The sequence below is a fragment of the Ahaetulla prasina genome, chromosome 9 (genome assembly GCF_028640845.1).
Source record: "Ahaetulla prasina isolate Xishuangbanna chromosome 9, ASM2864084v1, whole genome shotgun sequence".
In the NCBI taxonomy this organism is placed as follows: Eukaryota; Metazoa; Chordata; class Lepidosauria; order Squamata; family Colubridae; genus Ahaetulla; species Ahaetulla prasina.
This window is the reverse complement of record NC_080547.1, coordinates 24,524,924-24,547,527: the sequence shown is the minus strand read 5'-3', so window position 1 is coordinate 24,547,527 and position 22,604 is coordinate 24,524,924. Positions and strand designations below refer to the sequence as shown.

Below are 22,604 nucleotides of genomic sequence, written 5' to 3'. Positions count from 1 at the left end.
CCGTGAGTTGAGATAAGTACAGGTAGTCCTCGACTTACAATCACATTTGGCACCAGAATTTTCATTGCTAACAAGGAGGTTGTTAAGTAAGTTATGCCTGATTTTTTTTATAGTTTCCAAGATGAGATACTGAACCCCAATCTCTCACAGGCTAGCAATTCAGGCTTCCACATTGGATACAGAAACTTTTTTTTTTTAAATCCTCCAATATATTTGCAACAGCCTCTCAAAGATCCTGAGATGGTGGCTCACTCCCCTTGAAATGTCACTATCTACTCAGGGTTTGATTCTCTTGGTCCTTCAACCCTTTTTCTTATGTGCTTCTTCTTAACAGATGACAGCAACAACAGCCCAGCAGCCGGCAAAAGCACAGCCGGTGCACGTCACCACGCCCTCGGCAGCAGCCAATGCTCCCCTTCCCAGCACCCCGATCGACCCTCAGGCACAGCTGGAGGCTGACAAGAGAGCTGTCTACAGGTACGGAGCATAATGCTAACTGTCTGCTCTTTGATCCCTGTGGTGACACGCGGACCGATTACTCATATTTGTCCTAAGGCTAACTTGTCGGGAGGTGCTACATAGAGGCTGTTTCATAGCTGCTTGTTGTCACGAGAAGGAAGAGAGCTTTGAGTGTATGGCAAACCAGAGAAATCACAAACAACTGGTCTTTCGTTCTTGGAAGAGGAATTCTAGATTATAGTAGCAAAAGGGTGATGCAGCAGTTAATGTCCTGTGAATTAATGTGAGCCACAAATGGTTATACAAAGTCATGACAATGGATTGCATACAGGTGCTCTAATTCAGGGATCTCCAACCTTGGGAACTTTACAATTGGTGAACTTCAACTCCACCAATTGTAAAGCGTTGAAGTCCACCAGTCATAAAGGTTGGAGACCCCTGCTCTAATTCACTTCAGCTCTTGTGATGGGTTTAGATTGGGGATGGATCCCCCAAATTCTGTTTCATTTACCACTTTTCAGCACATGGAAACGCTGGTGACAGAGAGGCACAGATTTGACCATTTTAAATTTGTTCCGTTTCTCCTCTTTTTTTCCCAGCTTTGGATCGGCCTGTATCACTTTTTCTCCTTTTATTTTCGTTTTTAAGAAATCTACTTGGAAATGCGTTTATGTATATTTCTGTAAAGCCTGTTAATTTTTTTACACATATTTGTCAGTGTGTCTTCTTCTATTCACTTCAATATCCGCCTTCTGAACCTTCTGTCATATAGACAATTTGTTTGCATTTCCTTTTTTTTTAATAGGCATGTTTTTGGATGCACTTTTTAAGCGAATTTGAACTCCGCAGTTATACTTAGAAAAGTGAAGGTTCCGGCCAGGCAGTGCATTGAAATTAGTATATGTACATTGAACATTTTCTCATTGCGATGCAGAGAAGGAGTGAATTTCTTGGAAATTCTTAATTGGCATCCATTGGCTGGGAGAGCTAAACGACCGATAGCTGTTAGTATTCCTGAGCATGTCAGCATTCTGGATGGGAATTTACAGGGCCATTGTCAAATCCTATTGAAAATGGCTCTCTAAATGAGGTTTACGAGTGAGGCAGCCTGGATAACAGAATCATTTGTGATGTTTCAATTTCACACTTTAATACCATGTGTTCGCAGATTTATGTTTTGTATATGCAAGGAACGGAAGGAAAAGGAAGCCCAGACATTTAGGCAGGATAGCAATGGCAAGGAAGAAGCTCGGAAGATGAGTGTTGGAAAATGGAATCTTGTATATCATACGGAGTGCTTAAAGGAGGAGGGGGGGTTTAATTAAAATTTCTTGCCTCTGGGTAGCATGACAGTTCAAAAACACATTGGGGATTTTTCATTTCGCGTTAATAAATTTAACAAGGCCCCATTCAGTTAGAATTAATGCTTAAGCAGTTGCTTTTATGCTCTCCTCTTGGGGGGTGGGGGAAAGTGTGTGTGTGTGTGTATGTAGAGATGTATCACATATGCAGGTAGTCCTCAACTTACAACAGTTCATGTAGTGAACATTCACAGTTATAACATTATAAAGTTACGATTGAAAAAAGTGATTTATGACCATTTTTCACACATACGACCGTTGCAGCATCCCCATTGGTCACCTGATCAAACTTTATTTATTTATTTATTTTTGAATAATTTTTATTTCCATTTTCCAACATCATATTTATGTACAAACTATTATCCATCATTAATCATTAATTTTTATTTATAACTGATTCAGGCCTGCCCGATTGCCACTTCCTTTCTACACAACCTCCCTCTCTACCCTCTACTACTTTCCCTCTCTACCCTCTACTACTTTCCCATCCTTCATCTCCTTCACTTTACTACTTCCTCTCCTCCTCCACTCCTCCCTTCTTCCACCCTTCTTCCACCCTATCTAACCTTCTTATTCCCCTCCTCCTTCTCTACTCTTTCCTACCTACTTTCTTCCCTCCTTCTACTCCTCTCTCCTTTTCTTCCTGAAATGGCAGTCGAGCATCCCCAATATCATTTTAATTTTTTTTTTTAATTTCATATCTTCAAAAATTACTGTACATTAATAATCAATCCATGTATCATTTCCCCCCCCTCCTCCCCCTTCCCCCCCCCCAGACTTCCCAGAGCAAATACCGGGTATTATAACCAACAATCACAAGCTAAAGTATGCAAAATATACATAACCTCCCACCTTTAAAAATTTAAAACTTTAGATCCCCTCACATTAAGAATAAAAAGATAGGAAAGAATAATAAAAAAAAGAAAAGAAGCAATACCAACTTCACATATTACTTCTTCTTACAGTCCATTTTTAAAATTAATCCATCTTCTCAAATTCAATTTTTTTTCCACTTGTATATTCCTTCAAATTTCATAAGTCCATTTCTCAAATTACAGTCCATCTTCTCGAACTCAAATTTTTATCACTTATATATTTCTTCAGTTGCCATAACATTTAATGTCCGTTCTTCTTACAGTCCATTTTAAAAATTAGTCCATCTTCTAAAGTTCAATTTTTTTTTCACCCACTTATATATTCCTTCAAATTTCATAAGTCCATTTCTTAAATTACAATCCAGCTTCTCAAATTCAAATTTTCATCACTTATATATTTCTTCAATTGTCGTAAGATTTAATATCCAATCTTCCAATACTACTCCATCAATCAAATATCATTTCAATAAACTCTCTCAAATATAATATTTCCAGCTTAACTTCATAACTTTTACTATCTATAAACGTATCAATTAAAATAAATAATCATTTAAACTACATCCACAATATAACAGTAAGCAGTTAAAATCATTACATCCACATTATCTAAATTCATAAATTTCACTTTCCATCCTTCACAATTGAATAATATCATCCCATAGATTTATACCATACAAATAGCAAATAACAAAAATCCTATAATTTATATCCTAAACAAATCAATTCCAAAAATTAACCATAATCATCATATTCACATCTTAAACATTCCTCCCCTCTCCCATTCTATTTTGCATCATTTCCAAACCATGCTCTCCTCTTGGGGGGTGGGGGAAAGTGTGTGTGTGTGTGTGTATGTAGAGATGTATCACATATGCAGGTAGTCCTCAACTTACAACAGTTCATGTAGTGAACATTCACAGTTATAACATTATAAAGTTACGATTGAAAAAAGTGATTTATGACCATTTTTCACACATACGACCGTTGCAGCATCCCCATTGGTCACCTGATCAAACTTTAGATGCTTGGCCACTGACTCACATTTATGACGGTTGCAGTGTCCTGGATCACCTTTTGTGACTTTCTGACGAGCAAAGTCAATGGGGAAACCAGATTCACTTAACAACCATGTTACTCACTTAACAACTGCAGTGATTCACTTAACAAGCGTGGTGAGAAAGGTCATAAAATGGGGCAAACTCATTTAACAAATGTTTTGCTTAGCAACAGAAATTTGGGGGGGGGGTCAATTGTGGTCATAAGTCAAGGACTACCTGTAATTTGTTCTCCTGTTTCCACATGTCTCTCAACCAAACCACAGAGGAAGCATTCTGACCTAGCCGTGATTTGGTAGCTGTAGGATAGTCTACAGATCCTCAACAGGCTTGAAGTTTTTCTAATTGATGCTAATAGAGGAGACTCCCTCTCTGCAGTCAGAAATTTGGTGCTGAAGTACTGGATAGCTGGGTCACTCTAACTGGATTTCAGAAACATTGCAGATCCTCTGCTTATTAAATGGATTATCAGATTAATTATTTTTCTCATGTCTTCCTAATACGTCCTCATATGGTTGCCACGATATGAAAAAGATGTTGGGATTCTAGAAAGAGTGCAGAGAAGAGCAACCAAGATGATTAGGGGACTGGAGGCTAAAACATATGAAGAACAGTTGCTGGAATTTGGTATGTCTAGTTTAATGAACAGAATGATTAGGAGTGACTGGATAAACAGTGTTCCAATAACTAAGAGGCTGCCACAAAGAAGAGGGAGTCAGCCTATTTGCCAAAGCACCTGAAGGCAGAACTAGAAGCAATGGATGGAAACTAATTAAGGAGAGAACCGACCTACAACTAAGAAGAAATTTCCTGACAGTGAGAACAATTAATCAGTGGAAAAACTTGCCTCCAGAAGTTGTGAGTGCTCCAACACTGGCAGTTTTGTCTGAAATGATATAGGATTTCAATGATATAGACTAGAAGATCTCCAAAGATCCCTTCTCAACTCTTGTTATTCTGTTACGTCCATTTGTCTGTGTTAATGAAATGCTGTAAGGCTTCTTCTTACAATGCTTTCATGTTTCTGCCCCTATTTGCCCATTTTTAGATGCCTTTCCACCATGCCCTAATCATTCCTATTGCATGATTTTTTGACATCTGGGGTCAAACTTAACGTTTTTAGAGAAGAGAGCTAAAGAGTGTTGTAAGAAGTCGCAGTCGTTGGCAAGGTTGTAATACAGCTAAGGGTTTCAGTTTAACTTTCATCTTCAGCACAAGGAAAGAAAATCCAAGAGTTTATTTGGTGCCTAATGCCTGTGCCATTCATTGTAAAGCTTCCAGTGTAATGTGACAGGGATAGGATTGGGTCATTTCATTTATGATGTCCAGAATTAATTAGTTTTCCTTATACCTTTATCTGAAGAACAAAAGAGAGAGTACCTTCTGAGCCTTATTTTGCAAAGAAAGAAATTCCTTCTGTTCTTGCTGACTTATGGGATTTTGAAAGAAATGTAGTATAAGAGAACAATAAGATTAAACCCTGTACCAATAAACAGCGGTGTCCCCCAAGGCAGCGTTCTAGGACTCACTCTCTTTCTAATTTACATAAATGACTTCGCTGATGACGTAAAACTATTTAACACCATTGACAATACTGCTGCCCTACAAAGGGACCTTGGCTATGTGTCAGAATGGTCAAACAATTGGCAACTTCAAATCTTAACCAACAAATGTTCTATCTTACACATTGGCAACAAAAATCAGAACACCAAATACAAACTGGATGGATACGACCTTGTAGATGACCCTCACTCTGTTCAAGGACCTAGGAGTATTCATTTCAAAAGATCTAAGCCCCAGAGCTCATTGTAACAGCATTGCCAAAAAGGCATTAACCTAATTTTGCAAAGCTTCTTCTCCAGTAACATTATACTGCAAACCATTATACTACAAAACCTTTGCCAGACCAATTCTCGAATACAGCTCATCTGCCTGGAATCCACACTGTATAACAGACATTAATACAACTGAGCAAGTCCAGAAGTATTTCACAAGAAGAGTACTCCACTCCTCTGCTCACAGTAGAATCCCCTATGCCACCAGGCTTGAAATTTTGGATCTGGACAACCTAGAACTACGCCGCCTACGGTCTGACCGAAGCTTAGTACACAAAAACATCTCCTACAATGTCCTACCTGTCAATGACTACTTCAGCTTCAACCGCAATAATACATGGGCAAACAATAGATACAAACTCAAAGTAAACCACTCCAAACTCAATTGCAGAAAATATGACTTCAGCAACAGAGTGCTCAATGCCTGGAATGCTCTCCCTGACTCTGTTGTTACATCCTCAAACCCCCACAGCTTCAACCTTCAACTGTCTACTGTTAACCTCACCCCATTCCTAAGAGGTCTTTAAGGGCCATGCATAAGCGCACCAGCGTGCCTACTGTCCCTGTCCTAATATTCCTTTTTTACTTACTCTTTTCATGTATCCAAATTATGTTTATACTTTATTGATTCGTACTCATTTCTTATGTATATACCTATACCTGTTTATACTTATATGTTTATATATTATGTTCATACTTATAGTTGCTTTCTCATACATGCTTGACAAACTAAATAAATACAATAAAATAAAGAAAAAAACAAGAGGTGGGGCAAGTATCACCAAGTGGTTGAAACCTTATATTTATATGATGAGGGCTGGGTTATTCTTGAACAACAATAATGTTGGCCAACAAACAACACACAGATAGTCCTCAGTCCTCAGATAGACCATAATGGAACTTGTAGTTTTGGCTATAAATCATGACCATGCCCAATTTTACAACTTTTTTTCCTTCTTCCTTCCTTCCTTCCTTCCTTCCTTCCTTTTTTTTTTCCAGTGATAGCAAGCACTTTGGTTGTTAACCAAACCCATTGTTTGATCTTGGGCATTTTTTGATGGAAATCAGAAGTAAACATTGGTTTCCAACAAAAATGTCATATATATATGGTCACTTGACCATGGGGCACTGCAAATGGCTGTAAATGAGGGTTGCTAAGCAACCAAAGTGCAGTCATTCAATCACAGGGAAAGCAGCCATTATAACTTTGAATCTGGGTCATAAATCTCTTTTTGGGGGTTTGTCATAACTTCAGTCATAAGCAGTCATAAATTGAGGACTGTCTATCCTGGGGGGGGAGAGACAGAATCCAGAGAGCACAGCTATTGTTAGAAATCTAAAAAATTAATTTCATTTTAAAAGCATTGAATTTAAGAATAAGAACAATAGGTAATGTGAATTATGGTAAATTAATTAACAAATGAGAGGGGACAGTATAGATCAGCATTGGTTTGTAATATTATCAGCAGGAATTTCTCCCGTTCTCTAACCTTGAAGATGTGAAGTTCAAATCTACAAGAAGGAGCAGCCAAACTCAATAACAGCTCAACCTATGGGCACCTCTTTTGTTCAAGCTACTTGGCCTTTGATCATTTCCCATCTTCTTCCACTTTTCCCATTTGAAATACATTAGTTGCTATGGAAATGAGGCAGGAAGGGCTGCATCCATTCCTGTTACACAAAACAAAGAGAGTTTAAATGGTGCTTTGGATTACTTAAGGCCATTACAGGTACTTGTATGTAATTTGTGCCCCCTTCAAGATGCCTTCCCTTGATGCATTTGTGTGCAAGACCTCCCAAAGTGGCTTAAGATAGGGAGAGAGATACTTGATGAGAAGGAGCCCAAGAGAGACCTGAATCCTTATAGGCCAGCACTCTAGTCATATTACACTCATTAATTCCCCTAAGCTTGAGTGTCTTGCCAGCATTTGTTGGCGTAAGTGACAGAAGCAAGTGAGCTATAACAAGCAGCTGCCAATGGCAACCAAGATGGAGAAAAGTTAGAAAAGAAAGAAGAGTCATTCCTAAACAAGCTGAGCATCTGGACAGATTAACATTGTTAAGGCAAAATCTGACCCAGAAGCCCTCCTTTGCCATCAGCCCTTTGAGATGGTCCAAACCAGGAAACCAAATCATGAGTACTAATCTATTATTATAAGATGAGTATAAGTAAGCAAATCTTGCAAGTTTGAATGTGTCACTTCCCTGCCTGCCTCTTATGTTCCAGATGACTAGGGAGAATCAACTCTGAGGTGCTCAAATTACATACCTGCTTTGAACTTTGAATTCATTTATCAGATGGTTCTCCAGGCAGCTCTTCCTCTCAGTCTTATTCTCGCAGCCCATTATATTTGTCCCTTCCAGCTGAAGAGAAGCAATGCACAACCTCAGATAGATGTTGGTCCACATGAATAAACAATATCGAGTTGGGAGGTCTTAGTGTTCTCTGAGCTTGGTTGTTTTCTTGCTTACGTCTGTAAGAAAACATCCAAGCTCAGAGAGCATCAAAGACCCCTCATTTCAACCCTGAGCTACAAATATTCTCCTTTATTAATATCAGGTTGGTAGGTCAATGTGGACGCCTCTAATCTCCACATCTCCAGAAAAACCAGTATATCCTTAGAGAGGAAAATCATCTTCTTACAAATAGCACATGTAGTGGTGATCACGGAAAATACTTTAAGCTTTCTGGGACTACAAGCATAATTCCTTTTGAGAATACATGAGGTCATCATGTACATGACAGCAATAACACACCCACACAATTGACCTCTGGGGAGGGACCTGGCATGAATAGGACTCTTTAAGTGATATTTTATGACAATCATACCTTTAGTGGAAATGCAAATCAGCTCTAACTTTAAAGAAGGGTTGGGAGTAACACACTCATTTTCATTTTTATAATTATTTCTCTTGTTTTGAGCAGCTTAATTTATTTCACCTTAAAGGACAGCAGAGTTTGCTTTAGTTTTGCTGTGTTCTGTACATGATGATGGTTGCAGTAGTAACTCACGTGCATGCATTGACTTCAACATTTAGCAGGATCCCCTTATATCAAGAAGCTTAGTTCTTTTACCGTGCACTCCATAAGCATTTAGAGAAATGCACTTTGGGATGGATTTATGGTTAGTACTGAAATCTATAATGTACTCAGTTGCCTTGAGATCATTTTTTATTTTACTTTTCCTTAATCTATCTCTATCTCTCATAATAGAATCAAATGTTTTCATCAGGAACTTTTGACTTAAAGCTGTTGGTTGCTAAAGAATTGTGTGGAGTGTTCTTTTTCTCAGATTCTAAAACAAAGGGCAAAGAAATTCATCCAATTTTGAAAGATGTTGAGCTTAGATCTAAAAGATTTTTTTTAATATTGCAGACACCTTAGAGCAGGGGTCTCCAACCTTGGTCCCTTGAAGACTTGTGGACTTCAAGTCCCAGAGTTCCTCAGCCACAAGACTTCAAGGGACCAAGGTTGGAGACCCCTGCCTTAGAGAAAATATCCCTCTGTTGCTTAAAACCTTGAATTGAAGTGGGGTATATGGAACTGAAAATCAAAGCAATGAAAATAAGTTAAACCTCTCGAGAAGTCCCTCAACAATCTAAGTTCTGCACTTGTTGCAAGAGACTCACTTTTTGATGGGGCTCAACTCCTGTGTTTGCGTCCCCTTCCAGTAAAGTCCCCTTCCTCCCTTCTACCTGTCTTTCCAAAAAGCAAAGTGTTGACATGGTTCATAGGATCAAGACAGGACTGGAAGAAAAAGCTGCATCCTGCACTCAGCAAAATGAGCAGAAAATATTCCTATGCTAGTTGAATCATACTCAAAATGAGCCCATAAGAGATCCAGGCTAGGAAGTGCAAGTCCAGTCATAGTACTCGTTTTCTCTTTTTTAAAAGAAAAAATTCAGAGGAAGATGGATGTGTTTCTTTCATTTAAGAATCTTCATTGAAAGGTGATATAACCATGGATATGACCAAGTTTTTTGAGATTTGGGGATTAACTATAAATCCCATGAATCCTAGGAGATTGTAACATTTATCCAGAATAAAATATTTTAGCCAATGAGGAGAGCTCAAGATAGACGTATACTTCCTGCCCTTGCCTCGCGCAGTTTTTCCTGTGTAAATTAAGCAGGACACCCATGAATACTCCTTTCTGCTCTTAAAAAACATTCACTTTGCATCTGGCAATATCTAATCAATATTTATTGATTAGAGTAGTTTGGAGTGAATACCAGAAGAAATAATCATAAAGAAAAGATTGAATTGAATTGATAAAGCTAAAATAAACACAACAATTTTTATGATGGACTATAGCCAGCTTCCATACAACAGAATTTTAAAAATGGAAATGAAGATTTCAATGACTTTGTTTTGGAATTAAACTTCATCAGTTGTTACTGAGAGTGAATTGGATCAAATAATAATTGCTTCTTCCTATTGAAATTTAAATAATGGCTTTCTCAAAACTCATTGATTTTAATAATATCTAAATGTAATGAACATGTACGTGTGCAAGCAAATGTGTCTATGTAACAGATTGGACCAAATTAATCTTAGCTCTGAAGCTGATAATTATTTTAACCATGTTATTTTTAGAACATTGTATTGAATCCATATTAATTTTAATTGTTTTTAATTTATTGTCAATTGCTTTTTAATTGTTCCCTGCTTTGGGTTTTTTTTAACACTGAACAGTGGGTTAAAATGCATTTTAAATGCATATCATTATGAATGTCCCTCAGTTACCTTTAAAAGTATTCTGAATACAGCTAGCTGTGCTAACTCTGAGGTTTTGTTATCACTCATCATAAGAAGTTTGGGGGATTACTGTCCCTCTTCAAAATTAAAAAGTTTAGGAAAAGTCTTACTACAAAGGTAACTGCTCTGCCTTAAACAAGTGCTATCAAATCTGGAGCTGAAAGGGAAAGATGCTGCATGATAGAATGGAATGGAATTCTTTAATGGCCAAGTATTGGACACACAAGGCATTTGACTTCGGTGCATATGCTCTCAGTTTACATTAAAAAATTCATTCATTAAGAATTATAAGATACAACACTTAGTGATAGTCATAGGGTACTAAATAACAATCAAATCATACTAGGAAACTAAATAAAACAATATAAATTGTTATATAATTTTATGGTACTATTCCAAAAAAAGTGGTGTTATTAGCCATCAAACCTCAAAAATACACTTTTCCCAAAAGGTTTCCACAATTTTGGCCACTACTGTAAACAGAAAAGCAGTCCTTAAAATCAGTCCCAAAGCCATCTGTTGATGTTTTTAAATTACAACTTCTCTATTTCACCAATTGGCAGAGGAAATATTCACTTGAAACCCTCATAGCCTTTAGCAATTGAATCCAAGTCTTAGCTAGATAAATTCCAATCAGACAAAAGAACCAAACAATCTATTGTTGTGCAGTCCAGAGTGCCCTTCAGTTAAATGGGAGGCTACATCAATTTGATTAATATATTAAATAGTAAATTAAATCAGTGATGAAATCCAAATTTTTTTACTACTAGTTCTGTGGCCGTGGCTTGGTGGGTGTGGTGTGGGTTGGTGGTATGGCTTGGGCATGGCAGGGAAAGTATACTGCAAAATCTCCATTCCCACCCCACTCCAGGGGAAGGGTACTGCAAAATCCCCATTCCCTCCCCACTCTGGGGCCAGCCAGAGGTGGTATTTGCCGGTTCTCTGAACTACTCAAAATTTCCGCTATCGGTTCTCCAGAACCTGTCAGAAACTGCTGGATTTCACCCCTGAATTAAATGCAGTGTTATTTGTTTTCTTCTATGGTGATGACATACTAGGAACATGCACATGGAAATAACTCAAAATAGTCTGAATTTATACCACAAGAAGCTACTTCATGCACCTTGCTCCTGGCCAAACTGTGTTGAGCCAAGATTAGAGGCCTTTGACAATGATTCTTGGAAAAAGGCATTTCCAAAGTGACAGGCAGACCAATGGCAGTGTCTAGCTTTTGAACTGAGTTTCAGAGTTAATCCCCTGCTAAATTATGTGTTTTTCCTGGGTTAGTGATGGACTGGAAAGTCCCTTACAGTCAATATAAGCTTCCAAGGTCAGTCATGGGGAAAGGCAAGCAGTGTCCCACAGTCAGCTTGTAGTACAGTTGGTTGGGTCTGTCAGCCTCCACTCCACTCTTCATTTACTTTTAAATGATTATATCACTAGATAGAATGTAAAATGTTTATTTCTGTATTATAAACTCTTAGGATCATGAGATGAATCATACCACCATCCGGGGTAAGGGAAAAGAGCTTATTATTAGTGTCGGCTGACATAACTGGGAGGAGGGGTGATTAATGATTGAGTATTATCAGCGCGCGCTTTCCTAACCGACACTGCATTCCTGAGTTGACTGACATCCAGAGACTTGTGGAAGAAGATTACCACGAGGGGCCGTGAAGGAGTTGGCATTGGACCAGACCAGCCTGACCTCCTGGAGGAGGAGGGACAATTGGGGGGATATGATATGTTTGCCATATTTTGTCTCAGTTCCAGCTTTGCTTGGCTGCTAACCAGACTGTAAAAGTAAAAGTACTTGTTTCCAATCCAAATGGAGTCAAGGTGATTTCTTTCCTATTTGCCGTCGGGGGTAGCCTGACATTAAGCTGGAACTCTCCCATGTCTACCAACCAGGATTGCAATCGCAATACCGGGGGGGAAGAAAACCCAAATGTGATGGAAGGACTGCCGCCGGCTGAGCTGGGGGAGGCGTCCGGAGGAATTTTTGCTGACACTTTTAACCCCGAGCTGGAAGTTTGCAGAGCTCGGTGGATTGAGCAATTAAAGCTGGAAGAGGAAAGGTGGGAACCAAGTGCGAAGAGTTTCAGCCTGGAGTAACAAAAAGAAAAGAAGGGACGGTGAGACTTTCGGATTGGCAAGGAGAGAGAGAGATAAGAGACAGACGCCAGCTGGAGGAAGCCTTTCGTCTTTTCCGTGAGGTGAAAGTAAGGCTAGCTGTTCGCCAAAGGTATGAATCCCCTGTTCAGTCCTCCAAGGGGGGAGGGGAAGAGGAAGAAGAAATTACAAAGAGGCCCGTTAGAGGTGATTTCCAGGGTGGTGAGATTCCTGAAGAGACGGAACCTCTCTCCCTAGAGGAAGCTGAATTGGATGGGGGCTGGGCGCCACCTGCTGACCATGCAAGGCCGCGCAGGGGAAGGAAAAGCCAAAATTCCCCCATATTAGAAAAATTTGATGGAGATGCGAAGGAGCTGGAATTGTTCCTGGCGATAGTGAATGACCACATGTTAGACTGGGGGGGAGATTATTGGTCACAGGCAGCACAAGTTAGAGCTGTGACCCACAATTTGACCGGAAGAGCAGCTGCATGGTTTGTGTCGCTGTATAAAAACCACTCCCCCCTACTGCAAAATTACGAGCATTTTATTACGGCACTAAGGAGGAGGTTTGAGGACCCCCTGGCGGAGCAGAAAGCCAAAGGTCGAATGAAAACCATCAGGCAAGGGAGGAGACCGGTGGCTGATTATACCCAGGAATTCAGTGATCTAGTCCCCTTGATGAGAGGGTGGTCGGAGGTGATCCTGGTCGACTTTTACAAAGAGGGCCTGAATGGAGATCTCTATGAACTGTGCCGGGCACGAGCGTCTCCAACCACATTGTATGGCTGGTATACCCTGGCAGCAGAGATGGAAATTGAACTAGCGAAGGACCATAGCAGAAAGCAGCGCACTGGAAGACCTTACCCGGCCCATTCTCCTGGGTGGCCCTCAAGGGACACGCCTAGACCAGAGGGAGGGAGACAACGATCGACTGCGTGCTACAGATGCGGAAAAGAGGGCCATCGGGCAGCCGACTGTCGAGTGAAGTTGGTTCCTAGCACGACCCCTGGTGGTGGGAAGGAAGCAGTGAAACCAACTGCTAAGGCGCGAAAACCGGCAAAAGTGGAGGACGGCATTGCCAAGAAGGGCACGCCCATCCAAGAGGACCGCGAAGCGTCCACCGACACTGATGACAGCAAAACCACATCGGAGTCCGACGAAGACTTTCTGGTGAGTTGGGCACGGGGCCCCTTGGACATTCCAGTCAACCTGCATGTTCCCTCCTCGGGCAACAAGGGGGAAATGTTAGCATTATTAGATTCGGGATGTACTAGGTGCATGATCAGTCCCGAACTAGTAGAAAAAATGGAACTAAGGTTGAGAACCCTAAGCAGGCCCATAGCATTTGCCCAGTTGGATGGCTCTGTGGCAGGGGAGGACCCGCCCATTTCGTAACAGAACCCATAGAAATGGAAATTGGAGACCATCGCGAGATTTTAAACTTCATAGTAGCCCTGGAATGGACCAACCTTTGGTACTAGGACTGTCATGGTTATGAAATGGAACCCCATATTAACTGGAGAACGGGAGTCTTACGGTTCCGCTCAAAAGCGTTAAAAGGAGGAAAAGGGGGTTCCAAGAAGAGTCAGACTATGGCCATGCTCCAAGATAAATGGGGGGCAATGGTTGAACGGATAGATGGGGAGGAAAGGATACCTAAGGAGTACTGGGACCTGCGGGAAGTCTTTAGTGAGAAAGCATCAGACGTGCTACCTCCCCATAGGCCTATTGATTGTGCCATCGACATCCTACCGGGGGTAAAACTTCCAAAACCAAAAGCTTACCCCATGACCCAAAAAGAATTGGGAGAGCTGCGAAAGTTCATAGACAAAAACCTAGAGCGGGGCTTTATCCAACCAGCTAGGCCTCGCGTGGCCGCACCTGTGATGTTCCGGGAAAAGAAAGACGGCTCATTTCGTCTTATAGTTGACTATAGAAATTTGAACGCAGTGTGCGCCGAGAACATATACCCCATGCCGCTCATGAAAGATATGTTAGCACACTTAGCGAAGGAAGTTCTTCACCAAATTGGACCTGCGAGAAGCTTACTACAGAGTCCGTATAAAGGAGGGGGATGAATGGAAAACCGCTTTCAACTGTCCACTAGGGTGTTTCCAGTTTCGAGTACTGCCTTTTGGTCTGCAGGGGGCGCCTGCAGTTTTTATGCAACTGATAAATGAAATACTCCATCAGCATTTGTTCAAAGGAGTTCTTGTCTACCTTGACGACATACTCATCTATACAGAAACTATGGAAGAACACATTAAACTAGTAAGAGCAGTTCTCAAAAGTTATTATCTGCTGAACTGTATTGCAAGCTATCCAAATGTGATTTCCATCAAACCAAAATAGACTACCTAGGATATCGATCTCGGCTGATGGGTTAGAAATGGATCCAGGAAAAGTGAAAGCTGTTTTGAATGGGCCCCCCCACGCACACGCAAACAGCTCCAAAGTTTTTTGGGATTTGCAAATTTCTATCGTCAATTCATCCCCTCCTTTGCTCAAATTGCTTTACCAATCACTAACCTCTTAAAAACTAAAGGAGACACGAAACCCAAACCATCATTACCCTCGAATGGACAATGGAATGTCAAGCAGCATTTGAAAAATTGAAACGACTCTTTGCCGAACCTATTTTAAAGCACCCTGACATGGATGTTCCTTTTGTAATACAAGCTGATGCAAGTGATGTAGCAGTCGGAGCCGTCTTGCTCCAAAACAATGCTGATGGTAATTTACAACCCTGTGCTTTCACTTCTCGAAAATTGACTGAAACCGAAAGACGATGGGCTATTTGGGAAAAGAAGCGTTTGCAGTTCATTGGGCTCTACGGACATGGAGACAATTCTTAGAAGGTTCAAATCATCCTTTTGAAGTTTGGACTGATCACAAAAATCTGGAAGCGCTAAAGACTCCTAGAAAACTTTCGCCTAAACAAGCCCGTTGGACTCAATATTTTAACCGCTTTAATTTTACTTTACAGTATATTCCTGGAGGGAAAAACTTCTTAGCAGATGCTCTTTCACGTTTACCCCAATACAATTGCACTCGCCCGAGGTGGTTCAACCAATACTTCCTGCAACAGTTCGCGGCCCCAGCAATAACTAGAAGCCACTCCAAAGCTGACCCCTCACTCCCAGATGAACTAACCAAATCGTTTAAAGAAGCTTTAAACACCGATGACTGGTACTTAACGCATTCCCATGAATGCACACTCCGTGATGGACTAGCTTGGATTGGAACAAAACTATATGTTCCTCTATCACTCAGAGAAACCATCCTACAACGATGCCATGATGCCAAGATGGCAGGGCATTTTGGATTTGTGAAAACTTTGCATCTTCTTAAAAGACAATTTTGGTGGCCAAGTCTTAAAAGACATTCAAGCATATGTAGCAAGTTGCCCGGTCTGTGCATCATCCAAAAGACCTCCGGAAAACCTCCTGGACTACTACAAACGGTAGCCAGACCAGGAACCCCATGGAAAGAAATATCCATGGATTTCATAGTGGAATTACCTGAAAGTTCCGGCAATACTGTTATATGGGTAGTGACTGACCTTTTCTCCAAAACAAGTCCATTTTATTCCATGTTCAAAATACCCTCCTCAAAGACTCTAGCAAAGTTGTTTGTACAACACATTTATAGACTTCACGGAGTGCCTGATCGCATCATTTCAGATCGAGGAGTTCAATTCACTTCTAAATTTTGGAAAGAATTTTACGACTCATTGGTTCCGCCCAAGGATTAAGCTCCTCCCATCATCCTCAAACTAATGGAAGCTGTGAACGTCAACTCTGTACTAGAACAATATCTCCGATGTTATGTTAACTACCAGCAAGATAATTGGGCTGATCTCTTACCTTTTGCTGAAGTTGCCTACAACAACTCAATTCATAGTAGCACGGATTTACTCCCTTTAAAATAGCTTCAGGCCAAGATTTTGTTCCTATCTCGAACTCCCACAGGAAGAAACTACTGTTTCCTCTTTATCAGAATGGATAGATCAAATACAAAGCACATGGAAAATGACTCGCAAGGCGATCGACGACGCCACCGTGCGCATAAAAACAAGCAGATAAAAAGGTCCCTGAGAACAAATATCAAGTGGGCGATAAAGTTTATCTTTCCACCAAATATCTTCAAACCACTCAGAAATCTAAAAACTTGGACCCAAATATGTGGGACCTTTCCCAATAGTAAAATCATCAACCCGTGACGGTACAACTAGATTTACCAAAAACACTTAGGAGAATCCACCCGTTTTCCATGTCAGTTTGCTGAAACCTGAACACACATCTACTTTCCGTCCTAACCATACACCCCCTCCTATACCAATTCTCATAGAGGGAGAACAACACTTTGAAATAAAAAAAATTTTAGATTCAAGAAAACATAGAAATAAAATTCAATATCTTATTTCTTGGAAACACTTCCGTTATCCCAAGCTGAATGGGTGAACAAAGAAGATGTTCATGCCTCGGAAAAATAGCACAATTCTATAAAAATATCCTAACAAACCCTAACTTCTCTTTTTTCTTTCTAGGACTGACGTCCTTGTTGCAGGAGGGCCATATGTCAGCCTCCACTCCACTCTTCATTTACTTTTAAATGATTATATCACTAGATAGAATGTAAAATGTTTATTTCTGTATTATAAACTCTTAGGATCATGAGATGAATCATACCACCATCCGGGGTAAGGGAAAAGAGCTTATTATTAGTGTCGGCTGACATAACTGGGAGGAGGGGTGATTAATGATTGAGTATTATCAGCGCGCGCTTTCCTAACCGACACTGCATTCCTGAGTTGACTGACATCCAGAGACTTGTGGAAGAAGATTACCACGAGGGGCCGTGAAGGAGTTGGCATTGGACCAGACCAGCCTGACCTCCTGGAGGAGGAGGGACAATTGGGGGGATATGATATGTTTGCCATATTTTGTCTCAGTTCCAGCTTTGCTTGGCTGCTAACCAGACTGTAAAAGTAAAAGTACTTGTTTCCAATCCAAATGGAGTCAAGGTGATTTCTTTCCTATTTGCCGTCGGGGGTAGCCTGACAGGGTCTATAATTGAGATCGACTTTCCTGGCCGAGGTCACTCTGAAGAAAAAAAAAGATTGAATGGCTGAAAAGCTACTGCATTGAGTTTACAGCATTTTGGGAATTTTATCATCCATAAAAAGAACTTCACAAACACAATTCTTGCCCTCTTGTTTTATCTTCAGAAATAAATTTGGAGAGCCCTGGTATCTGGTGAGCTGACTTTAGGGTTCCTCCTATAGAAATCCTTTCTGCTTTCCACATTCTAGGGAAGTTTTTCCTCTTGCTGGTTTAACCAAAGCTGGATCAAAACTGCTCTGAAGATCAGTCCAAGTTTCATTCTCTCTGCAAAAGATATCACAAAAGACATTTGAGATATTAGAATCCCCTTTTGATTCTAATTTATTTTTCTTCTACATGTAAGGTTTAAGCTGCTGCAAAAACACTGCCATGCATGAAGTAGCAATATCAATTATTACTTGACTTTGCATAAATCCTAACTAGCAGCTATAGCCTAACATGCTATCAATTATTTTGTTGTTGTTGTTTATAGACAACCAACTCCCTAAAGATCTCTGATGGTTTACAGATACTTATAATTCAAAACACTACTTTCAATCTATAACATCTATTGCTCATTTACCTAACCCAGAGGAGCTCTTCAAATTTATTTATGAGTTTTGTATATTGCTTTTCATTTTAAAAAATCAAGCCTGACTTTGACATCACATGATACTGTTTTCAGCAAATATATAAACGAACAAAAGCAGTAGAGCCAATGATGATCATATTGCTTCATTTTTTGATTGACTAACTTCATAGATTGGAGAGGCTGTAGATGCAATACAACTTGGCATCAGCAAAGCATTTTACAAAGTACCCATGACTACAAGGTAGTTCAGTACAGACTGAATGGCAGTGGATTCACAGTTGACTTGAAAAACATGCTGAAGCCTGGCATCAATGGTTATTTAATAAACTGGAATGTGATATCCAGTTGGCACATCAGGTTCAGTCCTGGTGCTCAATTTCATCATCATTCTCATTCATGATTTAGATAAAAAGGTAGAGGGACTCATAATAAACTTTGCAGACAATATAAAATCAGGTGGAATAAGTAAGAGACACAAAGAAAATTCATAATGATCTTGATTTATTAGGGAAGTGAATAAACATAGCAAAATGAACATGTTTACAGGTATTTAACCGAGGATATCTGATTTAGTAATAATATACATCCAAAAGATTTTCCAGCTGTAGTTGATCCCAAGTCAAAGTACAATGTGACTGAGAACAATGTGATTTTAGACTTCATTTAGATGTATAGTTTTCAAATCAAAAGAAATAATATTTTGCAATGCTCAGATAGTAACTATGTCCAGTTCTGGACATCATACTTTAAAAATAGTTCAGAGAAACTGGATTAGAAGGGCAGTGAGGTTGATCAATGGGAAATATAACACCCAAGGAGAAGCTGAGGGATCTGGGTATGCTTAATCTTGAGAAAAGATTAATGAAAAGCGATGTGATAGAACTTAAATCTGAAGAACTTGGCACAAGAAAAGCAAAACCTATTCTCTATCATGCCAGAGTATGAGATAAGGTGAAGGTATCCCCATGGGTTTTACCGTGCTAGTCGTAACTGACTTTAGGGGGCGGTGCTTATCTCCATTTCTTAATTCAAAGAGCCAGGATTGTCCAGAGATGTTTCCATGATCTGTGGCCAGCATGACATCATGCCGCAGCACAGCTTGTATGGTGAAACACAGAACGCTGTTACCTTCCCATGTGCTTGAATCTGGTATCTTTTAATCTACTTGCATTTACGTGCTTCCAAAATGCTAGGTTGGCAGAAGCTGGGGCAAGTGACAGAAGCTCACTCCATCTCTCGGTCTCAAACTGCCTTTTGAGCTGTAGATTTTTAAAGGTCTGAGACTCAGTGTCCTAACCATTGAACCTTTGAGATAAAAAAAGACTCATTTTAAATTACAGGAATACAGATTCCAATATGCAGGAAGAAAAAAATCCCAAACTAAGAATAATTCAATGGTGGAACTAATTATTGAAGAGATGGCGAGATCTTCACCACTGGATTTTTGTGAGGGTAACAGCCTAGCAATCTGGGGGGGAGGCTGGTATGCTTTCTTTTTCAGGTAGAGCAAACTTTGGCAAATGGCCTATTGTTTCCCTCATTTCGTTTCACAGAGAACACCCATCCCTGCCTGTTGCTCTTTTAGAAAAGTGAATGAGAAGTACTGATTAGTCTTTTAAAATCCTGCTTTCTCCCCCTTTATTTCATGCCATTCACTTCTCTTCTCCCTTTCTCTCTTGGCAGTTCCCTCCTGGCTCACTTGCAGGCAGAACAGTGCTGAATGTGCTAAATTAGGCCATTAGAGGAATTCATTTCTCTTTATTAGCCTGTGTCAAATCCTTTTTATTAGGGGCTGAAAACGACCTCTCTTCTGCAGTAAAATGTCAGGCCAGTTCAGCTCTTTTATTTGTTCTGCGCTGACGAGGATCAAACTTTTCCGGAATTAGTGTAGAGAGATTTATTCCTTCCAAATTTTGAATGGCTTCAGGGAGGGAAAACAGGGGGTGGGCAGGCAGGGGCAGAAGGAAAAAGAGATGCAGGGGAATAGGTGGGTCAGTAGTGAGCTCTGCTCCACTGTAAGTTTTAACTAGTTTGATTTTTTTTTTGTACTTATCAATCCCAACCTTGCATTACGGGGCAGGGATAATGTAATAGCATGTAGGAATGACCTTGGCAAATGGGTGCAGAGAGAATGGTGCTGCCTAGGGAACCGCTAGATAAGAGAGGCCATAGCCTGCAGCTGTGCAATGGGTGGAAAAAGAGACACAAGGGAACACCCTCTCAATCTATAAAAGAGACAGTGGGAAGTTTGTACCTTCAAATTTGAAAGATTTTGTCAATTTGCCTTACAATAAAGTAGAATTACTTTATAGTTTCCTGTATGTTCTACTAAGAATGATGCATAATCTGTCTGAAAGAGAGAGTATTCCAGCTTTTAAAACTTAAATTAGAAGTGATGTAGTTTCTAGCAGATATAACTGTTTTGTCTTAAAAAACAAACAAACACCACCCTGTTTTGTCTTTTTAAAGGAAGCAAATCTACTGTGGTCCTTTTATCTGCATTGATTGAGAGAGAGGCAGTATTTCAGTGGTACACCACAATTTTGCATGTGAAAAGATCCAAGTTATGTTCATCTTTAGCTAGAAAAAGGTATGGAATGATTCTAGAGCAAGTAACTGCCATTCAAAATCAGCAATACTGGACTTAAATGGGCCAATTCTCTATAAGCAGGCTTTTTGCCTTAAAGGAGAGTCATTGTTCAGTGGAGAAGTTTCCGGTCTATATGCAGAAGGGATCTAGAACAACTTGCCATGCCCAGCTCACCATGGCAGCCAACATGCCTCAGGACAACTTGCAATGGCCAATTTGCTGCAAGACAACTTGCCATGGCCAACTCACTGTAGGACAACTCACCGTGATACAGTGCTGTATTAATCGTTTCATTCGGTTACTTTTATTACTTGTGACCATGTTTTTGTCAAAATTATTATAATTCTTGAATTTCCAGATTGACCTCTTTATTTTATTATTATTGGCCACAGTTCCATTGAAATTAACTTTTTTATTTGCTGTGGTGAGTTGGCCGTGGCGGGTTGTCCCACAGCATTGGCCATTGTGAGTTGGCGATAGTGAGTTGTCCCATTCTGATGATGAAGGGCCACCTTCAATTCCTCATTTCAACCTCCACATATTCTGAATATCTTCATGGCTGACATTCTGGAGAACTGTTGCTGATCAGATATTGATTGGCAAACTCAGATTTTGCCAAATTCCTAATTGTTTCTAACAGGAGGTCTATTGTGGTTGAAACTAATGCCTGGGGTGTAACTCAAGAAGTATTGTCCTTGCTGTGCCTTGAAGTTGTTAGGAAGATCAAGTTGAGCCATTCTCTTTCACTTAGGTACCTCACATATATAGGTATATAACTATTTAGCTACTTACTACCCTACAGAATGGTGAAAAGACTTCAGACAAAGAGTATATGTCATTGTCATCATCATCACCATCATCATTTCTTTGATTCAAACTGATAAGACTTTACAGTACTAGTTTTGTCTACTTTCAGTCTTTCTCTTAAAATAAAGGCTATACAGCAACATTGGACTGCAGTTTTTTTCAATTATCTTTAGGATGGTTGAGGGACTCGGTGGAAAGGACAATAATGTGAAGATGGTGCTCAAAGGGACTTGGCTGCAATTTGTAAGCCATGATAATGGTTCTCTGGAATATCTCTCAAAATAGGGAATGGGATTTAGAGAGCTTTTGCTGAACAATACTTGCAACTGCTAGTCATACAATGGCAAGATAGTTTTTGAGTCTTGCTCAGTAATGCTTATTTGGGGAGTCCATGAATTAATCATTATCTGTCAGTGTTATCAACTTCACCAAGTAGAGAGTAGAATCTACTATGAAGCTAGTATAGCTCACACTTTAATTATTCATCTTGATATGAGAAAGCAAACCAAGCATAAATGCATTTTATTGGCTAATATATACAGGTAGTCCTTGACTTACAACAGTTTACTTAATGACCATTCAACGTTATAACAGCACTGAAAAGAGAGACTTATGACCATTTTTCACATGACCTTTGCTGCATCCCCATGGTTACATGATCAAAATTGAGATGCTTGGCAACTGCTTGGCAACACACACACACACACAAACGCATATAGAACTACTTTCTCTATTCATTTGATATATACCTGCTTATTACATGCTTGCTGTGTCTGCCTTGGTTAGTACTTGCCCAAGAGATACTCAAGGAATCTCAGGGCTGTAGCTTAAGTGAGAAGTTGAAAACTATGTTATAAAAAGATAGTGACAGGTAGCCAAGAAGACTGCTTGGAACTGACCATGAACTTGACTCAAGAGATTTTACACTAACTTTAAACTGGTTATATAGTGCAGGGTTGAACTCAACACCAGGTACAATTTAATTATTTGCTTTTCTTATGAATCAAAAGAAGTGAAGCACAGGGATGCTCTGAAGAATTCATCCCTGGAGG

At 40.0% G+C, this 22,604-nt stretch overlaps 1 protein-coding gene across 12 annotated transcripts in view; it reads left to right on the top strand.

Moving 5' to 3' along the window:
- PKNOX2 (PBX/knotted 1 homeobox 2) overlaps nucleotides 1–22,604 on the top strand; it is a 345,970-nt gene that overhangs the window by 245,322 nt on the left and 78,044 nt on the right. For all 12 annotated transcript variants that reach the window (XM_058194341.1, XM_058194335.1, XM_058194332.1 and 9 more), the window contains one exon: nucleotides 335–477. In XM_058194341.1, coding sequence (XP_058050324.1) covers nucleotides 335–477 — 143 coding nt within the window. The remainder of the gene's footprint in view (nucleotides 1–334; nucleotides 478–22,604) is intronic.